Raw genomic sequence first — 23,428 nt, 5'->3', positions numbered from 1 at the left:
TTCCGGTTCGCAGGGGGTGGGGAGTGTTGTTAACCGGAGCGGCCGCCGCAATCGCGCGGATTGAGCGGGCTCGCGGCCCTGGGTTCCTGGTGAGTGGGGCGAAGTCGGGCCCGAGTTGTGGTCGGGGTCGGGACCCGAACCTTCCCCTTGAGGTCTCTGGGGTCGGCGCGCCCCCCAGCCCTGCCGCCGGCTTTCGGCCTGTCAGCTGGCGGGAGACCTCAGACGCCGGTGCGGCCGCTCTGCTCAAGCCTGGACCCTGCCTGCGACGCTCGCAACTCCTGGTGCTCACAGATGCGAGGCCGCGAGGGCGACCCGGCTCCTCCCGTCCCGCCGCTGCTCTCTGCCGGCCAGCCGTTCCTGTGGTGCCCTGAGTTGACATCACTCCGGGGGTCGGGGGACCCCAGGGTTCCAGGCTGACGTTCCCCGCCCACTTGCACGGGGCGTGCGTCCGAACTGCCCAACCTAACACAGCTGTCACCGGCGCTGTCACTACCGGGTCTGCATCCCCCTGCGCCTTGGCTGCTCTCAGCCCTGGCCGCGCGTTCCCGCCCCTGGAGCAGATCTCTGCTATTGACTTCCATCCCAGCTCCTCCACTGGAGGGTCAGCGGTGCAGCTCCCCCTCCTCCAACGCTGCAGCTTTTCCTCATCGCCTCCCTAGAGGAGGCGGCTTGGCAGGCAGCGTGGAAAGAGCCCTAGATTTGAAACAAGACTGACCCAGGTTCCAGGCCTTGCGTCAGTGTGATCACTTAACCCCTTCGAGTCTTATTTGTAAAATGGGGGAGCGTAAGCTAATCTTGGTCTGGTGATTTCGAGAGAGAAATGTGATTACCCCCCTTTCTCCTGTTCAGGCTGTACCAGGCACTGCGCTGTTTTGCACAGCATGAGCATCACATAAGTTTTCTTGCCCCATGCAGGTCTCCGGGCCAGGGCAATGTTCCGCACGGCAGTGATGATGGCGGCCAGCCTGGCGCTGACCGGGGCCGTGGTGGCTCACGCCTACTACCTCAAACACCAGTTCTACCCCACTGTGGTGTACCTGACCAAGTCCAGCCCCAGCATGGCTGTGAGTTCAGGGCTCAGGGAGGGAGGAGTCTTCCTGGGCCAGGGGCGGGGCTAGATATCACAGAAGTAGGGAAGTAGCCACCGGCTGCCTAAGTTTGAGTAAACTGTGATGAGGATATGGAGGATCCTGAATGCTGAGTCCTAGGCAGAAGAAAATGGAAAGTGACCTCAAACCACAACTTCTCCCCACTCCTAGGTCCTGTACATCCAGGCCTTTGTCCTTGTCTTCCTCCTGGGCAAGGTGATGGGCAAGGTGTTCTTTGGGCAGCTGAGGGCAGCAGAAATGGAGGTAAGATGGCGGCGGCCCCAAAGATGAGGGCAGGGTGCTGGGAGAGGATGTTTGGGATCCATGTAATTCCCTGCCTGGCCCCCAGCACCTTCTGGAACGTTCCTGGTACGCTGTCACAGAGACCTGTTTGGCCTTCACCGTTTTTCGGGATGACTTCAGCCCCCGCTTTGTTGCACTCTTCACTCTCCTTCTCTTCCTCAAATGTTTCCACTGGCTGGCTGAGGACCGTGTGGACTTTGTGAGTCGAGTCAGGGAGTTCTCTGGAGCAGGTGGAAGCCAGGGAGTGGCCGGTGGGCAGGCTTAAGGAGCAGGGAGGGCTGGGTTGGGGATCTGGGGTGAGCCCCAGGCTTCCTGACAGGCTCCCTCTGTGCTCTGCCTCAGATGGAACGCAGCCCCAACATCTCCTGGCTCTTTCACTGCCGCATTGTCTGTGAGTGAGATTCAGGGGCAGGGAGGGAAGGATTGGAACGTGAACCATGGACTTGTGCTCCAGAGCACAGGCTGCCCCCTTAGCCCACAGCTGTACAGGAAAGATAATTTAGGAAGTTAATTTGCATAGTCTCTGTCCTGTTCCACTCCAGGGCTTCTCAACTGCCTGGGCCCTCAGCTCTTGCCTCCTCACCTGCAGTCTGGGCAGCCCCAACGAGTCCCCCTCCCCCAGGGAGTTCCCAGAGGGCCAGGTTCAGTGGTGTGTGCCCACCTGACTAGGTTCCTGGGGCCATGGAGGGCTTGAGGGTGGGGCTGTCCTAGAGCATTAAATAGCTATTGGGCCCTGGGCTGATCCCACCTACCCCCCATTCATGGGGGTCCCCACAGCTCTTATGTTCCTCCTGGGTATCCTGGACTTCCTCTTCGTCAGCCATGCCTATCACAGCATCCTCACCCGTGGGGCTTCTGTGCAGCTGGTGTTTGGCTTTGAGGTAAGACTGGGTTGGGAGGTTGAGAGAACAAGCTCGAGGTGACCCCACATGTGCCTTGAATAACCCAATAGACCCTTCCTCAGCATCTGCTATGTGGCCAACCTGTGCCAGCCACCAAGAGGCAGTGATCAGATATGGCTCCTGCTCTCTACACACTCAACTTCTAGGTGATTGGGGAAGAGCACAAAGGCTAGGGCCGAGGAGGAGCCCCAAACTGGGGTTCAGGGGAGGGTTCCTGGAGGCTCGTGCCAGAGCTAGCTGGTAATGGACAGGAGAGGATTAGCTTGATGGACAATTGGGAGGCATGTCCCTGGCAGAGGGAGAGTGTGTTCAGGGACAACAGCTCATATTTGTTGAGTGTGAATTTCACACCAGGCTCTGTGCTGAGCTCCTGACCTGCATCTCTTACTCAGCAAAGACAATATTGTTATAAAGGAATAGTTAATTCTGTCATTTTATAGACGAGTAAACTGAGGTTCATCGAGTTGCCAAAAGTCACAGCTAGCGAGTGGAGGAGCTAGGATGACCCTGGGTGTGTCCAGAGCCTGTGATTGTACCACTGCACCTGCTGCACAGAGGCCCTGGGGAGCTGTGTGTTTACATCCCCCTCGCCCCCCCCTCTCCCTCCAGTATGCCATCCTGATGACGATGGTGCTCACCATCTTCATCAAGTATGTGCTGCACTCCGTGGACCTCCAGAGTGAGAACCCCTGGGACAACAAGGCTGTGTACATGCTCTACACGGAGCTGTTTACAGGTGAGAGGAGCCTGGGCCTCTCCTGACCTGGATCAGCACCCTGCACTCTGCCTCCAGGCCCTGCAACCTGCTGCTCTCTGCATCCCCTCCCCACAGGCTTCATCAAGGTTCTGCTGTACATGGCCTTCATGACCATCATGATCAAGGTGCACACCTTCCCACTCTTTGCCATCCGGCCCATGTACCTGGCCATGAGGTAAGCCTAGCCCTGTCCCCTGATCCTCCTGATGCAATCCCTTCCCTTTCCCTGCTTTCACTGACTGTCCTTTCAGACAGTTCAAGAAAGCTGTGACAGATGCCATTATGTCTCGCCGGGCCATCCGCAACATGAACACACTGTAAGTAGGCTTGTCATGGCTGCTGTCCGAAGCTCTGTCCTGGGTCCCTCTGCTTCCAGCGCCGGACCTGACACATTCCCTGCCATCCTAACCAGGTATCCAGATGCCACCCCAGAGGAACTCCAGGCAATGGACAATGTCTGCATCATCTGCCGAGAAGAGATGGTGACTGGTGCCAAGAGACTGCCCTGCAACCACATTTTCCACACCAGGTGGGAGGGGCCCTGGGGAGCCTGCACAGCAGGGCACAGGCCCCAGAAGGCAGGCCCCTAGGCACCTGCTGACCTCTGCCTGGCCTTGACCCCCAGCTGCCTGCGCTCCTGGTTCCAGCGGCAGCAGACTTGCCCCACCTGCCGTATGGATGTCCTTCGGGCATCGCTGCCAGCCCAGTCACCACCGCCCCCGGAGCCTGCGGATCAGGGGCCACCCCCTGCCCCCCATCCCCCACCACTCTTGCCTCAGCCCCCTAACTGTGAGTGTCCTCTTGTCTGGCCATCCAGCGCACCACTGGGTACTTGCCCTGGGATGGGTATGAAAGATGCTGGGAAATTGGAGAGTCCCTGTCCTCCAGCGTCTCAGTCTGGACTAGGGAGGGTTGAAAAGATGAGAAATAGATGCTTGTAGTCAGTGTGACCAGTGCTAAGCTCAGGACCTTAGGAACAGAGGACAGAGCTCCCAGTAGCCAGGCCCCCTGCCTGGGAGTTGGTTCTGTGTCCTTTGGTCCTTTGCTCACCTCTGTCTTTTCTTTTAGTCCCCCAGGGCCTCCTGCCTCCTTTTCCTCCAGGCATGTTCCCACTGTGGCCCCCCATGGGCCCCTTTCCACCTGTCCCGCCTCCCCCCAGCTCAGGAGAGGCTGTGGCCCCTCCATCCACCAGTGCAGGTGAGCCTTTGGGTACTGGGACAGCCAGGGGGTGGCAGGGATGGAACACTCACTGACAACTTGTTCCTGCTCTTCAGCAGCCCTTTCTCGGCCCAGTGGAGCAGCCACAACCACAGCTGCTGGCACCAGTACTGCCGCCGCTTCTGCCACACCATCCAGCTCGGGCTCTAGCTCTGCCCCAGAGGCTGGCCCTGCCCCTGGCTTCCCCTTCCCTCCTCCCTGGATGGGCATGCCTCTGCCTCCACCCTTTGGTAAGTTGGGCCACTCTCTGGGTTCTTCTTGGGGGTGAGGTTGGTATCTGGCCCCAGAAGCAGCCCAGACTGAGCCTCTCTCTCTCTCTCCCCCCGTCTCTCCAGCCTTCCCCCCAATGCCTGTGCCCCCTGCGGGCTTTGCTGGGCTGACCCCAGAGGAGCTGCGAGCTCTGGAGGGCCATGAGCGGCAGCACCTGGAGGCCCGGCTGCAGAGCCTGCGTAACATCCACACACTGCTGGACGCCGCCATGCTGCAGATCAACCAGTACCTCACTGTGCTGGCCTCCTTGGGGTGTGTCTGCACAGGGGAAGCAGAGTGGGTTTGGTGGGAGTGCAGCTGCTGCTAAGAGGTCCCCAGCAGTGGTTCTTGCAAGGCCTTTGACACCTGCTGGTTCAGGCTACCCATCTACAGGCCCTTCCAACATCTCCAGAAGTTCTTGGTAACTCCTGGTGTCTACCTTCCCACTCCAGAAAGCATGTCTGGAGCTAAGTGGGAGTGATGTTTATTTGAGAGCTGACCTTGGAGTTTACTTCTTTTTATTTTTCTAAAGTCAAATTATTCAGAATTTGTAGTGCTTTAATTTATCATGATACTCTCCTGAGATATGGTAACACTTGGATTGGCAACTGCTGCCCTCAAACTGAGAGAGCGAATAATAGGAAGTCACTTGGAGCCATCCCAAGTTCAAGTGCTGGTCCCATCACTCACTTGCTTTTGACCTCTCACATTATTTGAATAAAGGGGTCTTAATTCCTGTTCATAAGTGATGTGTACTGCCGATGTGGTAGTTTACACCTGTAATCTCAGCACTTTGGGAGGCTGAGCCAGGAGGATTGCTTGAGCTCAGGAGTTTCAGGCTGCAGTGAGCTATGATTGTGCCACTCAATTCCAGCTTTGGTAACAGAGCTGAGACCCTGTCTCTTAAAGTGACATATATATAATGCCTGGCATCCAGCAGTGACAGCACAGGCTTGGAGGGGAACTTGAGTCCAAGGCTTGGGCACTGTGACGTTTTCAATGGGTCCCCTATAAAGTGCCTGACTCCCCAGGGTGGAGACTGCAGGGTAAGAGTGAACAGGTTACCAGTCTCTACCTGCAAGCATCTTACAGTCTCAGGGATAGAATCATTTGGTCCTTGAGTCAAGTCACCCTATCTGAGTTCATTCAGCATGTTCACTTGTGTTTGCCAGGCACTGGGGCCACAGGGGCACATCATTCTATACTCTGTTCTGCAAGGCTCACCAAGGGCAGGAGATCTGCCCAACCTAGGATGCCAAGGCCAGGCCCGCCTCTCATCCTTTCTTTTCCCAGGCCCCCCCGGCCTGCCACTTCAGTCAACCGCACTGAGGAGACTGCCACTACAGTTGCTGCTGCCTCCTCCACCAGCATCCCTGACTCAGAGGCCACGACCCCAACCCCAGGAGCCTCCCCACCAGCCCCTGAAACGGAAAGGCCTCCAGGTAGGTGTGATTGGCCTCTGGGGGCGGCGGGGAGGAGGGAACTTCTCTAGGTTCCACTTCTAGTCTATCGTCCCCAGCTCCTGAGTCAGTGGGCACAGAGGAGATGCCCGAGGATGGAGAGCCTGATGCAGCCGAGCTCCGCCGGCGCCGCCTGCAGAAGCTGGAGTCTCCTGTTGCCCACTGACACTGCCCCAGCCCCAGCCCCGGCCCCTGCTCTTTTGAGCAGCCCTCGCTGGAACACGTCCTGCCACCAAGTGCCAGCTCCCTCTCTGTCTGCGCCAGGGAGTAGTACCCCAGCTCTGAGGAAAAGGCGGCAGCATCCCCTAGGCCAAGTGGAAAGAGGCTGGAGTTCCCAGTTGACTCCAGCCCTCATAGTCCCAGCCAGTCATGGGGATCTTGGGTCAGTTCCAGCCTTCCTCTCCAACTCTTCAGCCCTGTGTTCTGCTGGGGCCATGAAGGCAGGTGATTGAGCCTCTGAGAAGCCCTCTTCTTCCCCACCCCTTTCTGGGAGGAGGGAGGAGGGTCAGCCCCTCTGAGTCCCAATTGTGCGTGCGGAGTCACACTGCAGTGCCGAACAGTATTAGCTCCCGTTCCCAAGTGGGGACTCCAGAGGGGCTAGAGGTAAGCTAGGAACTTGTTCCCTGGCCCGCCCCCAAGACTGGTACCCATTTCCTTTTCTTATCCTGATCTCCCCAGAAGCCCTTTGTGGTGGTGGCTGTGCCCCCTATGCCCTGTGGCATTTCTGCGTCTTACTGGCAACCACACAACTCAGGGAAAGGAATGCCTGGGAGTGGGGGGGCAGGCGGGCAGCACTGAGGGACCCTGCCCCTCCCCTCCCCCAGGCCTCCTTCCCCTGCAGCTTCTCAGGTGAGACTGACCGTCTCACCCAGCAGCCACTGCCCAGCCACACTCCAGGCAAGGGCCAGTGTGCCTGCTCCTGACCACTGCAACCCCAGCGCCCAAGGAAGGCCACTTCTCAACTAGCAGAACTTCTTGAGTTTAGAATTGGAATTACTTCCTTACTAGTGTCTTTTGGCTTAAAATTTGTCTTTTGAAGTTGAATGCTTAAACCCGCCCAGGAAAGAGAAGCAGGAGTGCCAGACTCCTGGTCTTTCCAGTTTAGAAAAGGCTCAGTGCCAAGGAGGGACCACAGGAGCTAGGACTTGCCTGCCCCTGTCCTTTCCCCTTGGTTTTGTGTTACAAGAGTTGCTGGAGACAGTTTCAGATGATTATTTAATTTGTAAATATTGTACAAATTTTAATAGCTTAAATTGTATATACAGCCAAATAAAAACTTGCATTAACAATTGGTGAGGCTGTGTCACAGAAATATATCAGCATTGGGCTCCCTGCTCTGGCTGTACACTTGAGAATGGACTGGAATCTTCAGGCTCAAGGGTTTCCGTGGAAGCCAGAACTATCCTTGGGGACACCATTGACCATTAACAGATTAGGAAGATGTGCTCATTTTACACATGGAGAAGTAGCCCAGAGTTCACTGCCCTTCCTCAGGGCAGAGACCAAGTTGGGGAGCCAGGAACTGAAAGCTGTCTTAGCCAGTCTGGGGGTAGGGTGAGGTCTTAGGCCTTTGGCCCCTGTGACTCCAAGTGTAGGGCATGTTCAAAGACTAGTTGGCTGGGGTTGGGATGCAATGGCAGAGTGAAAGGTCAGCATCTTCCTGCCTGCAAACCCCTCTCCCACCTTGATTCCAGGTCAGCAGGGTGCGGAGGATGGCCCTTGGCTGGCTGCGAGGAGTTCCCAGGCACTCCTTGTGGTCAGGCCAGCAAGTCTAGCCTGCAATGGAACAGGGACCAAAAAAGAATAGACCACCTCTCTCTCTCTCAGAAGGAGCCCGGGGCTAATGTCGGCACTCTGCTCCAGTGTCAGCACTGCACTTGGAACAGGAGATCTCCAAGACCCATACCCTAGTCAGCTGTGTTCCCCATAGCCTGCATCAAGCAAGATCTGGCCTGCAGCAAAGGCCTGGGGATGTCTGCAACAGTGATCTCTGGAGAAAGGAAAAGTACCCAGTGGCTCTGCCCTGTTCTACCTTCCCCTAAACTGGGTTAGGCTACTGCTTCCACCAGAAAACAACTAGAATTTGAATTGCTGAGCCCAAGGAGTCCCAAGAAAAGGAAAGAACACTCCAAGGTGTGCGGGGCACAGTGGCTCATGCCCATAATCCCAGCACTTTGGGTGGCCCAGGTGGGCAGATCACGAAGTCAAGAGATAGAGACCAGCCTGACCAACATGGTGAAACCCCATCTCTATTAAAAATAGGAAAACTAGGCCGGGTGCGGTGGCTCCTGCCTGTAATCCCAGCACTTTGGGAGGCTGAGGCAGGCAGATTGCCTGAGGTCAGGAGTTCAAGACCAGCCTGGTTAACGTGGTGAAACCCTGTCTCTACTAAAAACAAAAAATTAGCAGGGTGTGGTGGTACAAATCCCCAATGCTTGGGAGGCTGAGGCAGCAGAACTTTTTGAACCTGGGAGGCAGAGGTTGCAGTGAGCCATGATTTCACCATTGTACTCCAACCTGGGCAACAGAGCGACTCCATCTTAAAAAAGCTAGCAGGGTGTGGTGGCGGGTATCTGTAATCCCAGCTACTCAGGAGGCTGAGGCAAGAGAATTGCTTGAACCAGGTGGAAGTTGCAGCAAGCCAAGATCACAGCACTGCTCTCCACCCTGGACGACAGAGTCAAGACTCTCCCAAAAAAAAAAAAAAAAAAAAAAAGCCAAGGTAGGAGAGACAGCTGCTGATGCCCCCCACAATCCTGGTTTATTCCTATTTGGTCTCTGGCGTTAGGCACTCTTCCCCCAGCATGTACATAGGTTCCAGTTTTCTCCTTTATGCAAGCAAGGCCTCACCCCAAAGTCCTTTAGCCCTAGTTTCTGTATCTGTGGTGCCAGGGGCTCCAATATCCACCTCCCTCGGCCCCCTAGGCTCAATCTGCAGGGGAAGCCGTCATGCAGGCTGTTCGGTTGGGCCTCAGAACCCTTTCTCCAAGAGCCAGGCTTTAAGCTCTTGGTCAAAGTAGCCCTTGATCCGCAGGGTACCTGCCACCTCATTGACCTGGGTGATGGGTGTCTTCCCCAGCAGTGGGCTCAGAAAATCTTCCACATCTTTCTGCAGGGCCTGGGGGAAGACAGCAAATCAGGTAGGCCAAGAGTCCCTCTCCTCAAAAGGACTCCTGTCCCTTCAGCCCTGAAATGGTCAGGCCCAGCTCCAGCCCCAGCCACCCACTTACCCAGATGTCCCCTTCCACCTTCCGGATCACAGTCATCTCTCGGTTGCCATGCGTGATGTCCTTGTAGACGGGGATGTTGTGCATCCGAGAGCGTCGTACAAAGTAGGGCAGGTTGGGTGGGGGGTCTGCAACAGGGAAAGACTTTTATTTTATTTATTTATTTTTTTTGGAGATGAGTCTTGCTCTGTCAACCAGGCTGGAGTGCAGTAGCACAATCTCAGCTCACTGCAACCTCTGCCTCCCAGGCTCAAGTAATTCTCTCACCCCAGCCTCCCAAGTAGCTGGGATTACAGACATCCACCACCACACCCAGCTAATTTTTTTTATTTTAGTAGAGGCGGGGTTTCGCCGTGTTACAAAGGCTGGTCTCGAACTCCTAACCTTGTGATCCGCCCACCTTGGCCTCCCAAAGTGTGGGGATTACCCAGCACGAGCCACTGCGCCCGGCTGGGAAAGACTGTTAAATCAACTCTTCCTAGGCACCATCCCACCTCAGCCAAGGCCGTTCCCCTCAGTCTGCAGACAGTACACCTAGCTGGACCAAGCCACCACCAGACTTCAGGTCAGGGGGTCTCCTCTTTCCTTAAGCTTGGAGTCAGGACCAAATTGTTCACCCTGGTACCCCAAGGCCCGACATAGGGCCTGGCACTAAGTAGGTGCTCAAGAAAAAATGAAGTCAGGGACATGCCTCCCCAAATCTTTGGGTTCCCCCTCTGGGCCAATCCTTGCCCTTCTCCACTGGGTCGGGGAGGGTGAAGTCAATCTCTGGAATAAAGAGATTGGGATTTACAAGCACTACAACATAGGATTTACCTACCATATGCTGGGCTCTGCACTAAGGGCTCTGTGAACTGAGCAGATTATCTCCATTTTGCTAAAACAGGTTGGGTCAAGCTAAGTGACTAAGATAACATCAACGGTAAAGAAAGCCAAATTCAAACCCAGAACTGCCTGACTCCAAACTGTGTTCTTAATTACAGTACACAGTCTGCTAGGGGGAAAGAAGGTCCAAGCTCTTGGGTTTTCTCTGTTGAGAGAAAACTTTCCCCCATATGGAGAAGACTCAGTCCCAGTAGTGTGGATGGATGAGTACCAGTGAAACAGGGCTCTTCCTTGGGCATGAGAGAGATTTAACCCAGAGAGATGTCAAAACAAGTTCTGAACCCACTGGAGATCTGGCACCTCATGGGAGAGGCCAACCTCTGGAGAGGAGGATGCTCCGTGAAGCCTTCAAACCATCCCTAACCACCCAGCTCACCTCTGGGAGGCTGCCAACCACTAGGTGTAGGGTAACGTTCATGCTTTGGGGGAACTGGGATCCTGGTAGCTGGTAAAAGGCGCTCCACAAACTGGTATTCATCCACAGACTCCACAAAGCTGGGGTAATCTGGAGGACCCTGGGTCTGGCTCTGAAGCAAAACAAAAAACCCATTTCTCCATTAGCCTTTCCAACACAGGATGGTGTAACTTCAGTAAGTAGAGAATGGAAACATTACAGGTAGAGAGGATGGCAGAAATAAAAGGCTGGGTGATCTGTGTGAAAGTTATCTGAATCAAAATAGAGTCACTTGGGTTAAAAACCCAACAGAGCTAGGGAGGGCCATGAAGAGAGTTCTTGTGCACAAATACTTAAAAAGAACTATCACGAAAGACTGCAGAAACACTACAGCCTTGCCCAAAGGCCACCACAACCTTACACAAAAAAAAATTTCTGCCGGGCACAGTGGCTCACACCTGTAATCCCAGCAATTTGGGAGACAGGGGCAGGCAAAACCTGAGGTCAGGACTTCGAGACCAGCATGGCCAACATAGCCAAATCCCATCTCTACTAAAAATACAAAAATTAGCCTGGCGTGGTAGCGCATGCCTGTAATCCCAGCTACTAGGGAGGCTGAGGCAGGAGAATCGCTTGAACCCAGGGGGGTGAAGATTGCAGTGAGCTGAGACTGCACCACTGCACTCCAGCCTGGGCAAGAGAGTGAGACTCTCTCTCCAAAAAAAAAAAAAAAATTCTGCAAGGACATCTATTCAACTGCCTGTCCAATCTTGAACTGGCACTACCCTTGTTATTCATGTTTGTAGCCAAAGATAACTATCTCAAAACATTTTTTTTTCCCAAAACAATTATACAACACTCAATTTTGCTTTCCTTTTATTTATTTTTATTATTATTATTTATTTGAGATGGAGTCTCACTCTGCCACCCAGGCTGGAGTGCAGTGGTGTGATCTCGGCTCACTGCAACCCTGCTCCCAGATTCAAGCGATTGTCCTGCCTCAGCCTCTGGAGTAGCTGGGATTACAGGTGCCTGCCACCACACCTGGCTAATTTTTGTATTTTAAGTAGAGACTGGGTTTCATCATATTGGTCAGACTGGTCTCGAACTCCTGACCTCAGGTGATCTGCACACCTCGGCCTCCCAAAGCGCTGGGATTACAGGTGTGAGAGCCACCATGCCCGGCCCATGTTTCCTTTAAAAACCTTTGTCTTCTTTTACCTCCCTGATAAGCACATAGTCTACACCCATTCCCAAGTAAATGTCATTTTCATTTAGAGTCTGTTATTTAGGTTGACATAAGATAGCACCGGTCTTTAGTTTTCCATGGTGAAGGGTACAGATGGGATGGAAAGGAGGCTCAGGTACTGTGAACAGTCTGCCTCTCTTAGGATATCTCTGGGATTCAAGAGTGTGTGTACGCTTCTGAAAAGCCAATCAAGCCTTCAGAAACTTAAGGCTTAATTTTCTGCCTCGGTTTTCAAAATAAATATTATTATTACATTGGCAGGGTGGCCTTGTTTGTACCTCCATGATTGCCTGGCTGGCCTTGCTAACATAATCACATCTGTGATTGGATATAGTGTTTAATTTAATGATTGCCTTAATTCTTAAGGCAATCATAATTCCCCACGCACACTCATATGCCAGGACCCCGCCCCTTATCTGAAAAGCTTTGGCCTCATATAGACATTGCCAGGCACTGTGTTAAGTGCTTTACGGGCACTGGCCTTCACTTAATTCTAATAACGTGCTTGATTAGGTATTTTGTTACACCTGGCTGTATTTTTTTTACAGCCAGGAAAGGCCAACACTAACAAATAATTGTAAACTCTCTACTTAAGGTCACAGCCCGGAGTCTGCCTTCCCATCCTCCAGCATAAGGATCCTTCTTGGACAGATATCCTTAAGTTCTGACAGGCTTGGGGTTACAACAGCAGGGAAGTAGGATGAAGTAGCTGAATATCAGCAGTTCTGCGCTCCCAAAAGCGTCGCCAATGATCTGGTGCCAGCGCCTGCTCTGTGATTTCGCCTTCGAAAAATCGGGCAGCCACTACAGTCGATGTGCAGCTCCTCTCAGTCCTGACTAACTTGGGATGTCCTGCAGCCAGAATCTAACCCACACACTGCTCCCAAAGAGCACTCCAGTCTCTGCCACTTTCCCTCTCGTTCCTATATCTACACTCGAGACAAGTTCTCCAGATCGTAAACGGCAAAACTAAGGCCCCAAGTAGGAATGCCTTAGTTTTCAGAGTTACAATGGTTAACAATGAGCCTCAGACACGCGATGCCCTCAGCTCCAGGCTCAGCGCTCTCACCAACAGCCGTAGCCCGCAGCTCCGCTGGACGCCGGTTCTCCACCCCCGCAGCAGACCCCAAAACTTGGTAGCTGCCATCTTGACCCGCTACGCCAGCCGTCTGCGCGCGCAACTGTCTGGTCCCGCCCCCTGCTGCGCGCGCTGCCTGGGACGGAAAAACGCCTGCGCCAGCATAAAGGGGCGGAGCTAGTGCCGCCTTGGGCGGTACAAATACCAGGGCTCCTCGCGGTCGCTCAGCAGTGACGCGCCGCTCAGCCGGTGATCTGTACGTGCGCGTCCTCGCTCCTTCCTCTTTCTCGACTCCATCTTCACGGTAGCGGCAGCTGATACCGCGGTTCAGGTAAGACTAGGGCCTTGGCTGGATCCGAAGGGCTTAGTAGCAAGTTGGCTGCCGGGTCAGAGGGAGCGGGGTAAACTGAAGAACGGGACCTGCTCTGTGGTTCTGCTGCAGTTTCCTATCCGAACTTCTTGGCAGGCCTGGCCTTCCCCACGTGTCTCCGCGACCACCTCCATCCCGTCGCGATCGTTTCTGGGCCGCTTTCCATTCCCAAACCTCCTTTGTCCCAAAGCATTTCTTCGCTTCTCTTACAAGCTGTCTTTCTTTACTCAGTCGCCAACATGCAGCTCTTCGTCCGCGCCCAGGAGCTACACACCCTCGAGGTGACTGGCCAGGAGACGGTCGCCCAGATTAAGGTAGGGCTGTTTGGTGCGCCCTGGATTCCATTTTCTTGTGCTCTTCACCTTCGGGGGCCGAGGGAACTCTTACGAGCCTTATCTTTCCCCGTAGGCTCATGTAGCCTCACTGGAGGGCATTGCCCCGGAAGATCAAGTCGTACTCCTGGCAGGCACGCCCCTGGAGGATGAGGCTACCCTGGGCCAGTGCGGAGTGGAAGCCCTGACCACCCTGGAAGTAGCAGGCCGAATGCTCGGAGGTGAGTGAGAGAGGAATGTTTTTTGAACTACCTGTACGCGTCTCTGGGTGTTGGGGCATGGTCCTGGTAGCTGAGTGTCGTCGCACCTATGGTAATACAGAGTTCTTCCCTGTATCCTCAGTTCACAGTGATTCTTCCTGTTTACGTGCCTCAGATTGAACGCAGACATCCATGCGAGACTGAGCCAGACTGAAGCTGTATTTCAGTCACATACAGGATCCTTGTCTGGCTATAAGCTTCCTCACTAAAATTAGGTCAGACCAGAGCCCCCAGAGTGCTCTATAAAGTTAGGAGCTGGAAAATCCTTAAATGAAACTTCAGATTTCAAGATCAAATATCTGCAACTTTGTTTTCATTACCTATTGGGCCCAGCTTCTCTTTAAAAGCTTGAATTGAGGAAAGGGGGGTTCTGCTGGGTGGCACCTTCTTGCTCTTAACCTGCTGCTGTTTTCCTTTCCCACTACAGGTAAAGTCCATGGTTCCCTGGCCCGTGCTGGGAAAGTGAGAGGTCAGACTCCTAAGGTGAGTGAGAGTGTATTAGCGGTGGTGGTGTTTGGACTTTGTCTTTTCCTGTCAGAGCTAATCCAAGATCCTGGGCTCTTACCGGGTTTGCCTTCTCCTCCCTGGAGATGAGCCTGAGGAAGGGATGCCAGGCAAGGAATACAGGAACCAGGGCCCTCCCTTTTCCAGGTGGCCAAACAGGAGAAGAAGAAGAAGAAGACAGGCCGGGCGAAGAGGCGGATGCAGTACAACCGGCGCTTTGTCAACGTTGTGCCCACCTTTGGCAAGAAGAAGGGCCCCAATGCCAACTCTTAAGTCCTTTGTAATTCTGGCTTTCTCTAATAAAAAAAAGCCACTTAGGTCAGTCATCGCATTGTTTGATCTTTATTTGCTAGGCGTCAGGGACAGGTGTGGCTTCTCCGATTGATGGTATTTCCCCTAGAGGAACAGAAAGGCAGAGGCCCTTGATAATGGGGGGATGAAATGATAAACTAGCATTCCTTTACAGAAAAGTTTCCTGTGGAGAAGCAATAGCCACAGATCCTGGCGCTTCATCTTCTAAACAGAGAAGATAGCAGGAATAATTGTGAGAGGTTCGTTATGGAGGCAGCAATGGAAGAGAGGGGTGGGGGAAGAGGTTTGTATAGAAGATGAATCTGGCCATACCCTGAACTTGGGATTGGCTGTGGCCTTAGAGTCCAGGGCAGGAATCTGGCTGGCCTTGCTAACCTAATCACATCTGTGATCAGGTATCTGTTGGCTGGCCTTTGCTAACCTAATCACATCTGTGATTGGATATCGTGGTGTTTCAGTGTTCCCAAAAGTGGAGTACCTCTCGGGCTGATTCAGGGTTCCCTTCTGGCACCTGAGTCTCCCAGCACTTCTGTACCCTACTCATTCAATCAGCTAAAGTTTCTGGACCTGCCAGATCTTAGAAAATAGCAACCCACAGGGTAAAGCCCTTGGACTGTGGACGTTTTTTTTTTGGAGACAGAGTTTTGCTCTTGTTACCCAGGCTGGAGTGCAATGGCGCGATCTCGGCTCACCGCAACCTCCGCCTCCTGGGTTCAGGCGATTCTCCTGCCTCAGCCTCCTGAGTAGCTGGGATTACAGGCACGCGCCACCATGCCCAGCTAATTTTTTGTATTTTTAGTAGAGACGAGGTTTCACCATGTTGACCGGGATGGTCTCGATCTCTTGACCTCGTGATCCACCCGCCTCGGCCTCCCAATGTGCTGGGATTACAGGCTTGAGCCACCGCGCCCGGCGGGCTGTGGACGTTTGACTGCCTAAGTTTGGACCTTCTTTTTTTCCTGCTCCATTTACTGGGTGGCTGGCCTTTGAACTAACTACTAATTTAATCTCTGCTATCATCTCCATAGCTGCTGTGAGGATTAAATAAAGGATGTAGATCAATATTTGGCTTATAGTAAATTTGTGAATATTGGCTATTTTTGTCTCCGTGGTGTTAAAGACATGACTTCTGCCTCCTAGCAGTTTAGAAAGTGGGAGGATATGGACAGATACAACAATAGCATCCTAGGCAGGGCCTCTTTTGTTTTGTTTTTGTTTGAGACAAGGTCTCAGTGTCACTCAGGCTGGAGTGCAGTGGCACAATCATGGCTTACTGCAGCCTCCAACTCCTGGGCTCGGGTGATCCTCCCACCTCAGCCTCCCAAGTAGCTGAGGACTACAGGTATGCACCACCACACCTGGCTAACTATTTGTACATTTTGTAGAGACAGCGTTTTGCTGTGTTGCCTAGGCTGGTCTTGAACTAGGTCTTGAACCCCCTCACCTTGGTTTCCCAAAGTGTTGAGATTATGGGCATCAGCCATTGTGCCTAGCCTAGAGGGCCTATTTAAATGACACGTGTGAGAAAACCAACCAATCAAGTGATCAGGCAGTGGACTGTTTCAAGCCAAAAGGACTGTATGAAAACGGGAAGAGGTGATGTCTAGGGATGGGTAGCAGATCCTGCAAGACCTTGTTAGCCGTGGAGAGGAGTTTGGGTTTGAGTTCAAGTGCAATGGAGGGTCACAGAAGGGTTTTGAGTAAGAGATGGATGTGGTCTGATTTCTCTGGCAGGTTTTTTTGGCGGGCTGGCAAGAAAGGAAAAACACTTAATGTATTGTCATCCAGCAGAAGGCTTAGACCACCAGTAGTAGTGGGAATGCAAAGAACGCGTTCACAGTTTGGTGTGTCACAACCCCACTCTGCCACAAGACAGCTCTATTAGGACAGGGACCCCCCCACCCCACTCCCTTTGATCTGTGTTGTGTTCTCAGCACCTAGAATGGGGCCTGCACTTAATAAAGATGGATGAATAGTAGTATTTCATGAAAAGGCGGGTTTGGAGGAAAAAATAGGAGCTCAGATATTTCTTAAATATTGTTTTCTGCCGAACTGGGGAAACACACCTGGGCTATGTAGGCTAGGCGGCCCCAACTGCCTTTTTTTTTTTTTTTTTTTTTTTTTTTGAGGTGGAGTTTCTCTGGCCCAGGCTCCCAGGCTGGAGTGCGGTGGCACGATCTTGGCTAACTGCAACCTCAGCCTCCTGGGTTAAAGTGATTCCCCTGCCTCCTGAGTAGGTGGGACTACAGACACCCGCCCCCCACGCCCAGCTAATGTTTGTATTTTTAGTAAAGACGGGGTGTCTTCGTGTTGGTCAGGCTGGCCTCAAACTCCTGACCTCAGGTGATCTACCTGCCTCGGCCTCCCAAAGTGCTGGGATTACAGGAGTGAGCCACCGCGCCCGGCTCCAACTGCCCTTTTTGTGTCCCCTAGTGGAATGGCTGCTTCTCCAGCCCAGGGATGCATCACCTCCCGTGGGCTTGACACAATTAAGTGGCCCACGGTAGGTGCTTCGCAAATACGGATTTCTGCCACAGCGCATTATAGTGCCAAAGAGGGTTTTCTGTTTAGACTATCGGACCACGTTTTGGTGTGACCACTAGGGGGCGGCGTGGCACCGGCGGACCGCCGGTCAGACCCATTTTTCCGCTCCTTGCGTCACGGTACAGGGCGGGGCTTGTACCTGACTCCCGGTGTTTGGGCCCGCCCTCGCCCTGCTTGGGAAAGGGGTGGGGTTCGGCTTCCGGGCGTGGACGGAAATTGCCGAGAATCCTTGGGAGCTTTGCGAATCGAAGCGCGCCGTCTGCCCCGCGGTGAACCGGAAGTAATCAGAGAAGTCCCGGAAGTTCGAATTACCGCCGGCTTGCATTGGCAGGCAGGTCGTGGTGCCAGTTTCCATGGAGCCGGCCGGGCCTTGTGACTTCTGCCCGGCGGGGGAGGGCCAACCCGCGCGTTACACCTGCCCTCGCTGTAATGCGCCGTACTGCTCTCTGCGCTGCTACCGGACGCATGGCACCTGTGCAGAAAACTTCTACCGTGACCAGGTGCTGGGAGAGCTCCGCGGCCGCAGCTCCTCGCCCAGCCGCCTGGCGAGCGCCCTACGCCGGCTGCGTCAGCAACGCGAAACCGAGGACGAGCCTGGGGAAGCAGGCCTCAGCCCCGGCGCGGCGCCCGGCGGCCCCTCGGGACTCTGGGAGCGGCTGGCACCGGCCGAAAAAGCAGCCTTCGAGCGGCTGCTGAGCCGCGGTGAGGCCGGGCGGCTGCTGCCTCCATGGCGGCCATGGTGGTGGAACCGCGAATCCGTACCGCCGCTCCTAGAGGAGCTGGATGATGCCTCGGGCGGTGATGCCGCGGAGTTGGAGCCCGCCCCCGCGAGGACCCCGCGGGAATCCGTGAAAGTTGCCTCCGCCGCGGAGCCTGTGGCCGCCGAGCGGGTTCTTGGACATGCCCCGGGGACCTTTATGCCCGCCGTGCCCACCCGCATCCCCGCGCTCGTCAGCCTGAGCCGCGGCCCAGTCTCGCCGCTAGTGTGCTTCCAGCTGCCCAACGTGCTGTTCGCCTACGCGCACACTCTTGCCCTGTATCACGGCGGTGACGACGCACTGCTCTCTGACTTCTGTGCCACACTGCTCGGCGTTTCCGGAGCCCTGGGTGCCCAGCAAGTCTTCGCCTCTGCGGAAGAAGCCCTGCAGGCCGCAGCCCACGTGCTGGAAGCGGGCGAGCACCCGCCTGGGCCCCTGGGCACACGAGGGGCTATGCACGAGGTCGCCCGCATCCTGCTGGGCGACGGCCCGGCCAACCAGAAAGGCTACACGCTGGCAGCACTGGGACACCTGGCACAGACCCTGGGCCGTGCCCGGAAACAGGCCGTGGCTAGAGAAGAGCGAGATCACCTTTACCGGGCCCGGAAGAAGTGCCAGTTCCTCCTGGCCTGGACCAACGAAAATGAGGCGGCCCTCACGACGCTGGCTCTAGACTGCGCCAGGGCTCACCAAGCCCATGTTGTGGCAGCGCGGGAGGTGGCTGCCCTCACTGGGGAGCTGGAGCGGCTTTGGGGAGGCTCCGTGCCACCTGCCCCAAAGACTCTCATCGAAGAGCTTCCTGGCTGAACTGGGGACCCTTGTCATTAATAAAGCTGTGACTGGTCAGCCCTGTTGATAGTGCATGTTTTTGAGGGACAGCTGTTGACCCACTGGGCTCACCAGCCATTGCTCAGCTTCTCCCTGATCAGTGCTGACCCAGCTAGTCCTAAATACCCAGCCCCAGAATGGCAGAGAAGTGCACCAAGGGTTCCCAGTGTTTATCCAAAGGAGGAAGAACATCTCCGATTTTGGTCACTTGTTTCATTTTTTCCTTGCTCTAAACCACCTTTTCTCTAAGGCCGTTCATCCTCAGGGCTGGGTGGGGTGCAAGCCCCTGAGTCCCGAGTGTGCCCAGGCTCCTGGTCCTGGGTGTGCTGGTGGATGAGTGGGCACATGCCCCCACCTGGGGTGGTGGAGCCGCTTCAGTAGATGTAGGGCATGATGCGGTAAGGCACACGCCGGCAGTATTCCTGCCAGGCTAGGCCGTACTTCTGCAGGCACTGCCGCTCATCCCGGGCTTCACGGTGTACCAGCAGCGCGGTGAAGTAAAGGAGGTAGAAGTAGGGCAGTAGGTGTGACACCCCTGCAGGGAGGGAGGGTCTGTGACCACCCTGCCAGCCCCCTACCCCCACCCCTCGGTTCACAAACGTTTCCACCCCTAATGGTTCATGTGGGCATCAGGGCTCAGCAGTGAAAGCTCCGGGGTCTACAGCAAGGCAAACGGTACTAGGTTGGCAGAGAGGTGTGCCCCAGCCACACACTGGGTCCATCCCCAGCGCTCTCTCACCAATGCATACCCAAACTAGGCATCCTGTGGTCACTGAGCCACCTCTTTCCTCGCATGTCCCTGCCCATATTCATGTGGGCCACTCACCACAGGGTAAGGACCAAGCCAGAGCCATGATGAGGTCTCCAAGGTAGTTGGGATGGCGGACCATACCCCACCACCCAGACACCAGCAGCTGCCGCCCTGTGGCTGTAGAGATGGTCTCAAGCCCTGGGGAAAGACAGCAGGGTAGGGAGTTCCCAGGAAGCCCAGCTGCTCCACCTCACCCATGGCACCCTAGAGACCCAGCTCACCAGCCACTCTGGGGTCAGAAGGATTCTTTCGGAAAGTGTTTTTCTGGGAATTCGCCCCACGGAAGATGTAATAACCAATAGCTGGTGAGAGAGTGTGAGCCGGTGGTCAGGGTCAAGGGTTGCCGCCTCCTGCCTTCCCTGACCATCTTCCCAACCTGTCTGTAGCCCAGACTCTGCCTGGACACCCAGGACCCCGCCCCTGGCTTTAGAGAAGACCGTGGGGGTTAGCACCTCTGTGGTGGTGCTGCGTAAACAGCGCATGAACGAACGGGAGAGGGGACAGATGGGCCCAGCCTGCTGCCCCTTTCTGACTGACCATTGATGAGGCAGATGATAGCGGCCATGGGCAACCCCAAGGGCTGTGGGTGGTGCAGCAGAAACTGGGCCTGTAGACTGTAGGTGAAGGGTACCCAAGCTATGTCCCCAAATGCCAGCATGAAGCCAAACCCATCATGTGTGATGTCCATGGTGGTAAGGACAGCCTCCTGCAGGACAGATAGGACCCAAACACACTGGCTTAGTTCCCATGCGACCCTTAGACACCCTACCTTGTCCAGTCCAGCCTCACCTCGTGCCAGAGGGCATCACCCACATAGAGTAACTGGAAGCCATTGACCAGCCACATGGCCAGTGAGGGACTGCCTCGAAGCTCTGCCTCCTTCACCAACAGGGCCAGGTTGATGAGGACCTGGGGAAGAGGGAACAGGGCAGTCATCTCCACAGAGGTGGCAGCCCTGGGTAAAGCAGTGGCCAGCCTCTGCCCTTCTCAGCTGTCACAGTTACACTCCAGCCCTTTGTTGAGTGGATCCAGGCCCTGGACCCAGGACAAAGAGACTGTGGACCGGGAGGTGCTCGCAGCCTGCTTCTTCTTGTCTGTCCTGAGCTCCAGCAGTTGGGGGCTCAGGCTCCAGAGCTCAAACAGACCTGGTTTGGAATCTCAGCATCATCACTTGGGCAGGTTGCTTACCCTCTCCACAGGCTACTTTCCCCACCCCTGTGTCAAAAATGGGGATAATCATGGGCCTGTCATGACTCAATGGCATCATTGTGTTTGAAGCACTCCAGAGTGTGCCTGGCATATGGTACATGCTCACTCACTGCTGGCTAGCTGGAGGAAGCCTGTGCTGGGCGCCTGCATTTTACATTGAGCTCTGTTCTGTCATGAACGTTACCGCTTGTAATCTAGTAATCTTAGGAGAAAGCTTTAATTTTATCCTATTTCACAGATGAGTAAAGGGCCTCAGATGTGTCTGTGGTCAGGCCAGGGCCCAGATCCAAGGTGGGCACTTGGCACTCTTGTTTCAGGTAAGAGAATTTCCAGGGTGACAGGAGAGGTCTTGCCCAAGAATCCATTTGGGTAATCTTGGCCACAGTCCAGCATGGGTGATTATAACCAGAGAACACAGTTGGAATGTCATCAAGGCCACCAGTGAAGGGCAGGTTGCTAAACCCAGCGATCAATTTCAGGTTCTGCACTGCCTTCACCGTCAAGCAGCACTCGTCACTCCCTGGAAATAGATCCTGTGCTTGACTGCTGTTGAGAATTGCACGTGCTCTCCTGATGTCATCCCTCACATGCTATATATATTTTACTTATTGTCTGTCTTTCCCACTAAAATGTAGGCTCTCTTTGACAAAGATGGTTTTCTTGCCTCTATTTTTGTCTCCCAGCACCTAGAGCAGGGCCTAGGGCACAGGTGGATTTAACAAATGTTTGTGAAGTATGTATGATTAATGATTCGAATTTGCACAGTTGTGGCCCTGCCCTGCCCAAGCACTGCTCACCCACCCTAACCCTCCCCTGGCCTGAGCATACCCAGCCGATGAGGCCAGGCCGCAGTTCACAGAAATATTTGAAGTCGAAGGAACAGATACGAGGGTTGAGCTCCCGTCCCAGAAAAAAGTCGTAAATCGGATTGCCTAGAGAATATTGGAGAGTGAAGGTACAAGCAGACGCCCCCATCTGCCTCCATCTCCACCCCCAGCACCCCTCTCACCTGAGTTCCCCCCAGGTGCCAGGGCCGAGACTGGGGCTACCTGCGCCTTCAGGTAGAGAAAGAGGCTGAAGATGAAAGCGGTGAGGGTGGCGACAAACGCCAAGGGCAGGAGCATTTCCGGGAGCGCCCCCAGAGGCAGCCCCGCTGACATCCCCAGCCCTACCAACAGGGCGGTCAGCACCAGGGCCTGGAAGCCTGAACCACAGCGCACAGTGAGCCTGGGGGCTGCGCACCTCCACATCCCCACCCCGCAAACACACACAGAGCCCAGAACTCAGGGGGGCCACAGTCCCTGCCCCAAGCATCAGGCTGCCACCCTGGCCTTCAGAGGATCACCCCAGCCACTGCTGGGTGCAGAGTAGCTGTAAATGGGGTGGGGTATGGGGACGAGGGGCTTAGGGAGAGCCCCCGCGTCTGTCCTGGCGGTAACAGAGGCACACAAACGGGCCTGGGGTGGGGGCCAATCTCCGTGGACCTCCCCGCTAGGCCTGGAGCTCCAACCCCGGCCGCGCAATTCCAGCGCGAGGGCCCGTTCCCCTGGCACCGTTAATGGGATAGCGCAGGCGACTCTTGTCCTTCAGTTCCAGCCCCTTAGCCACCTGCGGGTCCAAGGGGGCTCTGATAAGGCCCGGAGCATCCTCTCCCTCGCCCAGCCCCTCCGCTTCCCTCCCCCGCGCGTCCGCGAGCGGGGCCCGCACCTTGCGCGCCGGCAGCAGGTAGAGCGCCGTCTGCAGGCCGAGCCAGGCGAGCCACAGCAGCAGCGCCCGTGGGTTCCACAGCGCCCCCAGCCCTGGCAGGGACGCGGGTGGGCCCAGGAGGCGCGCGGGGCCCGAGCGGGCCGCCAGGAGCAGGTGGAACACGGTGGCGGGCAGCAGTAGCATCAGCGCCGCGGCGCCTGCGGGAAGGGCCATCGCGTCCAGCGTCCGCCCCCAGCCCCCCGCTGGCTCCCACAGGCGCCCTGACGTCTCTGCGGGGTCTCCCAGGCATACGCAGCGCCCGCCTCCGCATCCCGTTCTCAGCCCTCGATCCCCAGGCTCCCCGCTGCCTCCCGGTTCCCTTCCCAGGCTTCCATCTTGTTCCCCTGCCCACCTCGAAGACCCTCCTTCTGCTCCCAGTAGACCCCATAAATCCCCGCTCTGCAGCCCCCAGAACCGGTCCCTCCTCAGCTCTCGCTCTCCAGACACTCTTCGCTGCAAACCCCCGGCCCCCTCTACCTCCGACACCCACAGGTCTTCCATCCTCAGATCCCACCCTCGCTCTTAGTTCACCCGCTCCAGCTCTCCTTCGCTCAGCCTTTGCCCCAGGTCCCGTCTCTCTGCCCCATTACCCATGGGGCCACCGAATTCCAGTGGGGCCCGGGGGCCCTGAGGGGGGGCCATGGTCTCCGCTCCGCTGGAGAGGGGGCGCTCACAATAGTCGGTCAAGGAAACACAGCCCGCCCCATTTCCCAGGAGACGGGCTCGGCCGTGCCAAGGATCCGGCCCCGCGGCGGCTGCACCTGCCAGAACACTGAGTGCAGACAAGGATCCCGTCTGTCCCGGAGTTTTTAAGCGGACCCGCCCCCTGCCCATCCTGGGCCCAGAACACCAGCCAATTGGCACTCGGGGGCGGAACCGACACGGGCGCTTCAGAAGCCTCAGCTTCAAAACCCCGCCCCCGGAAAGGCCCGCCCAGCAAGCGA

General features: G+C 55.5%; 5 protein-coding genes across 8 annotated transcripts; 3 read left to right on the top strand and 2 right to left on the bottom strand.

Moving 5' to 3' along the window:
• Position 1: 1 nt before the first annotated feature.
• On the top strand, positions 2–7,268 carry SYVN1 (synoviolin 1). 4 transcript variants are annotated; one of them, XM_010348299.3, is made up of 16 exons: positions 2–89; positions 916–1,064; positions 1,260–1,352; positions 1,438–1,590; positions 1,734–1,782; positions 2,169–2,272; positions 2,903–3,029; positions 3,126–3,225; positions 3,302–3,367; positions 3,463–3,579; positions 3,676–3,839; positions 4,119–4,247; positions 4,328–4,498; positions 4,604–4,790; positions 5,811–5,959; positions 6,037–7,268. In XM_010348299.3, the coding sequence occupies exons 2-16, from the start codon at positions 933–935 to the stop codon at positions 6,141–6,143; spliced, it is 1,848 nt and encodes a 615-aa protein (XP_010346601.1). In that variant the 5' UTR covers positions 2–89; positions 916–932; the 3' UTR covers positions 6,144–7,268. The 4 variants fall into 4 exon arrangements, with proteins under 4 accessions (XP_010346601.1, XP_010346600.1, XP_003937733.1 ...); XM_010348298.3 differs by having other exon boundaries at positions 6,023–7,268; XM_003937684.4 differs by having other exon boundaries at positions 4,325–4,498.
• On the bottom strand, positions 7,189–12,927 carry MRPL49 (mitochondrial ribosomal protein L49). The gene is made up of 4 exons (XM_003937690.3): positions 12,802–12,927; positions 10,466–10,616; positions 9,208–9,332; positions 7,189–9,095 (listed from the first exon to the last, which is right to left on the bottom strand). The coding sequence occupies exons 1-4, from the start codon at positions 12,877–12,879 to the stop codon at positions 8,949–8,951; spliced, it is 501 nt and encodes a 166-aa protein (XP_003937739.1). The 5' UTR covers positions 12,880–12,927; the 3' UTR covers positions 7,189–8,948.
• Positions 12,928–13,026: 99 nt separating this feature from the next.
• On the top strand, positions 13,027–14,602 carry FAU (FAU ubiquitin like and ribosomal protein S30 fusion). The gene is made up of 5 exons (XM_003937688.4): positions 13,027–13,141; positions 13,412–13,494; positions 13,589–13,733; positions 14,200–14,255; positions 14,424–14,602. The coding sequence occupies exons 2-5, from the start codon at positions 13,420–13,422 to the stop codon at positions 14,547–14,549; spliced, it is 402 nt and encodes a 133-aa protein (XP_003937737.1). The 5' UTR covers positions 13,027–13,141; positions 13,412–13,419; the 3' UTR covers positions 14,550–14,602.
• Positions 14,603–17,398: 2,796 nt separating this feature from the next.
• Positions 17,399–18,736, top strand: ZNHIT2 (zinc finger HIT-type containing 2). Its single transcript, XM_003937687.4, has one exon. It carries the CDS (start codon positions 17,486–17,488, stop codon positions 18,695–18,697), a length of 1,212 nt encoding a protein of 403 aa, XP_003937736.1. The 5' UTR covers positions 17,399–17,485; the 3' UTR covers positions 18,698–18,736.
• A 149-nt stretch (positions 18,737–18,885) lies between these two features.
• On the bottom strand, positions 18,886–23,412 carry TM7SF2 (transmembrane 7 superfamily member 2). Its single transcript, XM_003937685.4, has 10 exons — positions 23,075–23,412; positions 22,446–22,642; positions 22,292–22,346; positions 21,748–21,942; positions 21,567–21,670; positions 20,319–20,438; positions 20,067–20,235; positions 19,751–19,831; positions 19,545–19,667; positions 18,886–19,253 (listed from the first exon to the last, which is right to left on the bottom strand). The coding sequence occupies exons 1-10, from the start codon at positions 23,316–23,318 to the stop codon at positions 19,093–19,095; spliced, it is 1,449 nt and encodes a 482-aa protein (XP_003937734.3). The 5' UTR covers positions 23,319–23,412; the 3' UTR covers positions 18,886–19,092.
• Positions 23,413–23,428: the final 16 nt, after the last annotated feature.

Source organism: Saimiri boliviensis, chromosome 6 (genome assembly GCF_048565385.1).
Source record: "Saimiri boliviensis isolate mSaiBol1 chromosome 6, mSaiBol1.pri, whole genome shotgun sequence".
Classification (NCBI taxonomy): Eukaryota; Metazoa; Chordata; class Mammalia; order Primates; family Cebidae; genus Saimiri; species Saimiri boliviensis.
The sequence above is the reverse complement of the archived record's forward strand: the minus strand, read 5'-3'. Positions and strand labels throughout refer to the sequence as shown.

Excerpts from the sequence above, each read along its gene's own strand:
- FAU (XM_003937688.4), top strand. The coding sequence starts at position 13,420 with ATGCAGCTCTTCGTCCGCGCCCAGGAGCTACACACCCTCGAGGTGACT. Across the intron at positions 13,734-14,199 it reads AGCAGGCCGAATGCTCGGAG|GTAAAGTCCATGGTTCCCTG; the intron begins GTGAGTGAGAGA and ends TTCCCACTACAG. Across the intron at positions 14,256-14,423 it reads TGAGAGGTCAGACTCCTAAG|GTGGCCAAACAGGAGAAGAA; the intron begins GTGAGTGAGAGT and ends TCCCTTTTCCAG.
- SYVN1 (XM_010348297.3), top strand. The coding sequence starts at position 933 with ATGTTCCGCACGGCAGTGATGATGGCGGCCAGCCTGGCGCTGACCGGG. Across the intron at positions 1,065-1,259 it reads AGTCCAGCCCCAGCATGGCT|GTCCTGTACATCCAGGCCTT; the intron begins GTGAGTTCAGGG and ends CCCCACTCCTAG. Across the intron at positions 2,273-2,902 it reads AGCTGGTGTTTGGCTTTGAG|TATGCCATCCTGATGACGAT; the intron begins GTAAGACTGGGT and ends CTCTCCCTCCAG.
- ZNHIT2 (XM_003937687.4), top strand. The coding sequence starts at position 17,486 with ATGGAGCCGGCCGGGCCTTGTGACTTCTGCCCGGCGGGGGAGGGCCAA.
- TM7SF2 (XM_003937685.4), bottom strand. The coding sequence starts at position 23,318 with ATGGGCAGGGGGCGGGTCCGCTTAAAAACTCCGGGACAGACGGGATCC. Across the intron at positions 21,943-22,291 it reads CCTGCGCTATCCCATTAACG|GCTTCCAGGCCCTGGTGCTG; the intron begins GTGCCAGGGGAA and ends GCTGTGGTTCAG. Across the intron at positions 19,254-19,544 it reads GGCTTGGTCCTTACCCTGTG|GGGTGTCACACCTACTGCCC; the intron begins GTGAGTGGCCCA and ends CCCTCCCTGCAG.
- MRPL49 (XM_003937690.3), bottom strand. The coding sequence starts at position 12,879 with ATGGCAGCTACCAAGTTTTGGGGTCTGCTGCGGGGGTGGAGAACCGGC. Across the intron at positions 10,617-12,801 it reads GCTGCGGGCTACGGCTGTTG|AGCCAGACCCAGGGTCCTCC; the intron begins GTGAGAGCGCTG and ends GTTTTGCTTCAG. Across the intron at positions 9,333-10,465 it reads TGGTTGGCAGCCTCCCAGAG|ACCCCCCACCCAACCTGCCC; the intron begins GTGAGCTGGGTG and ends TCCCTGTTGCAG.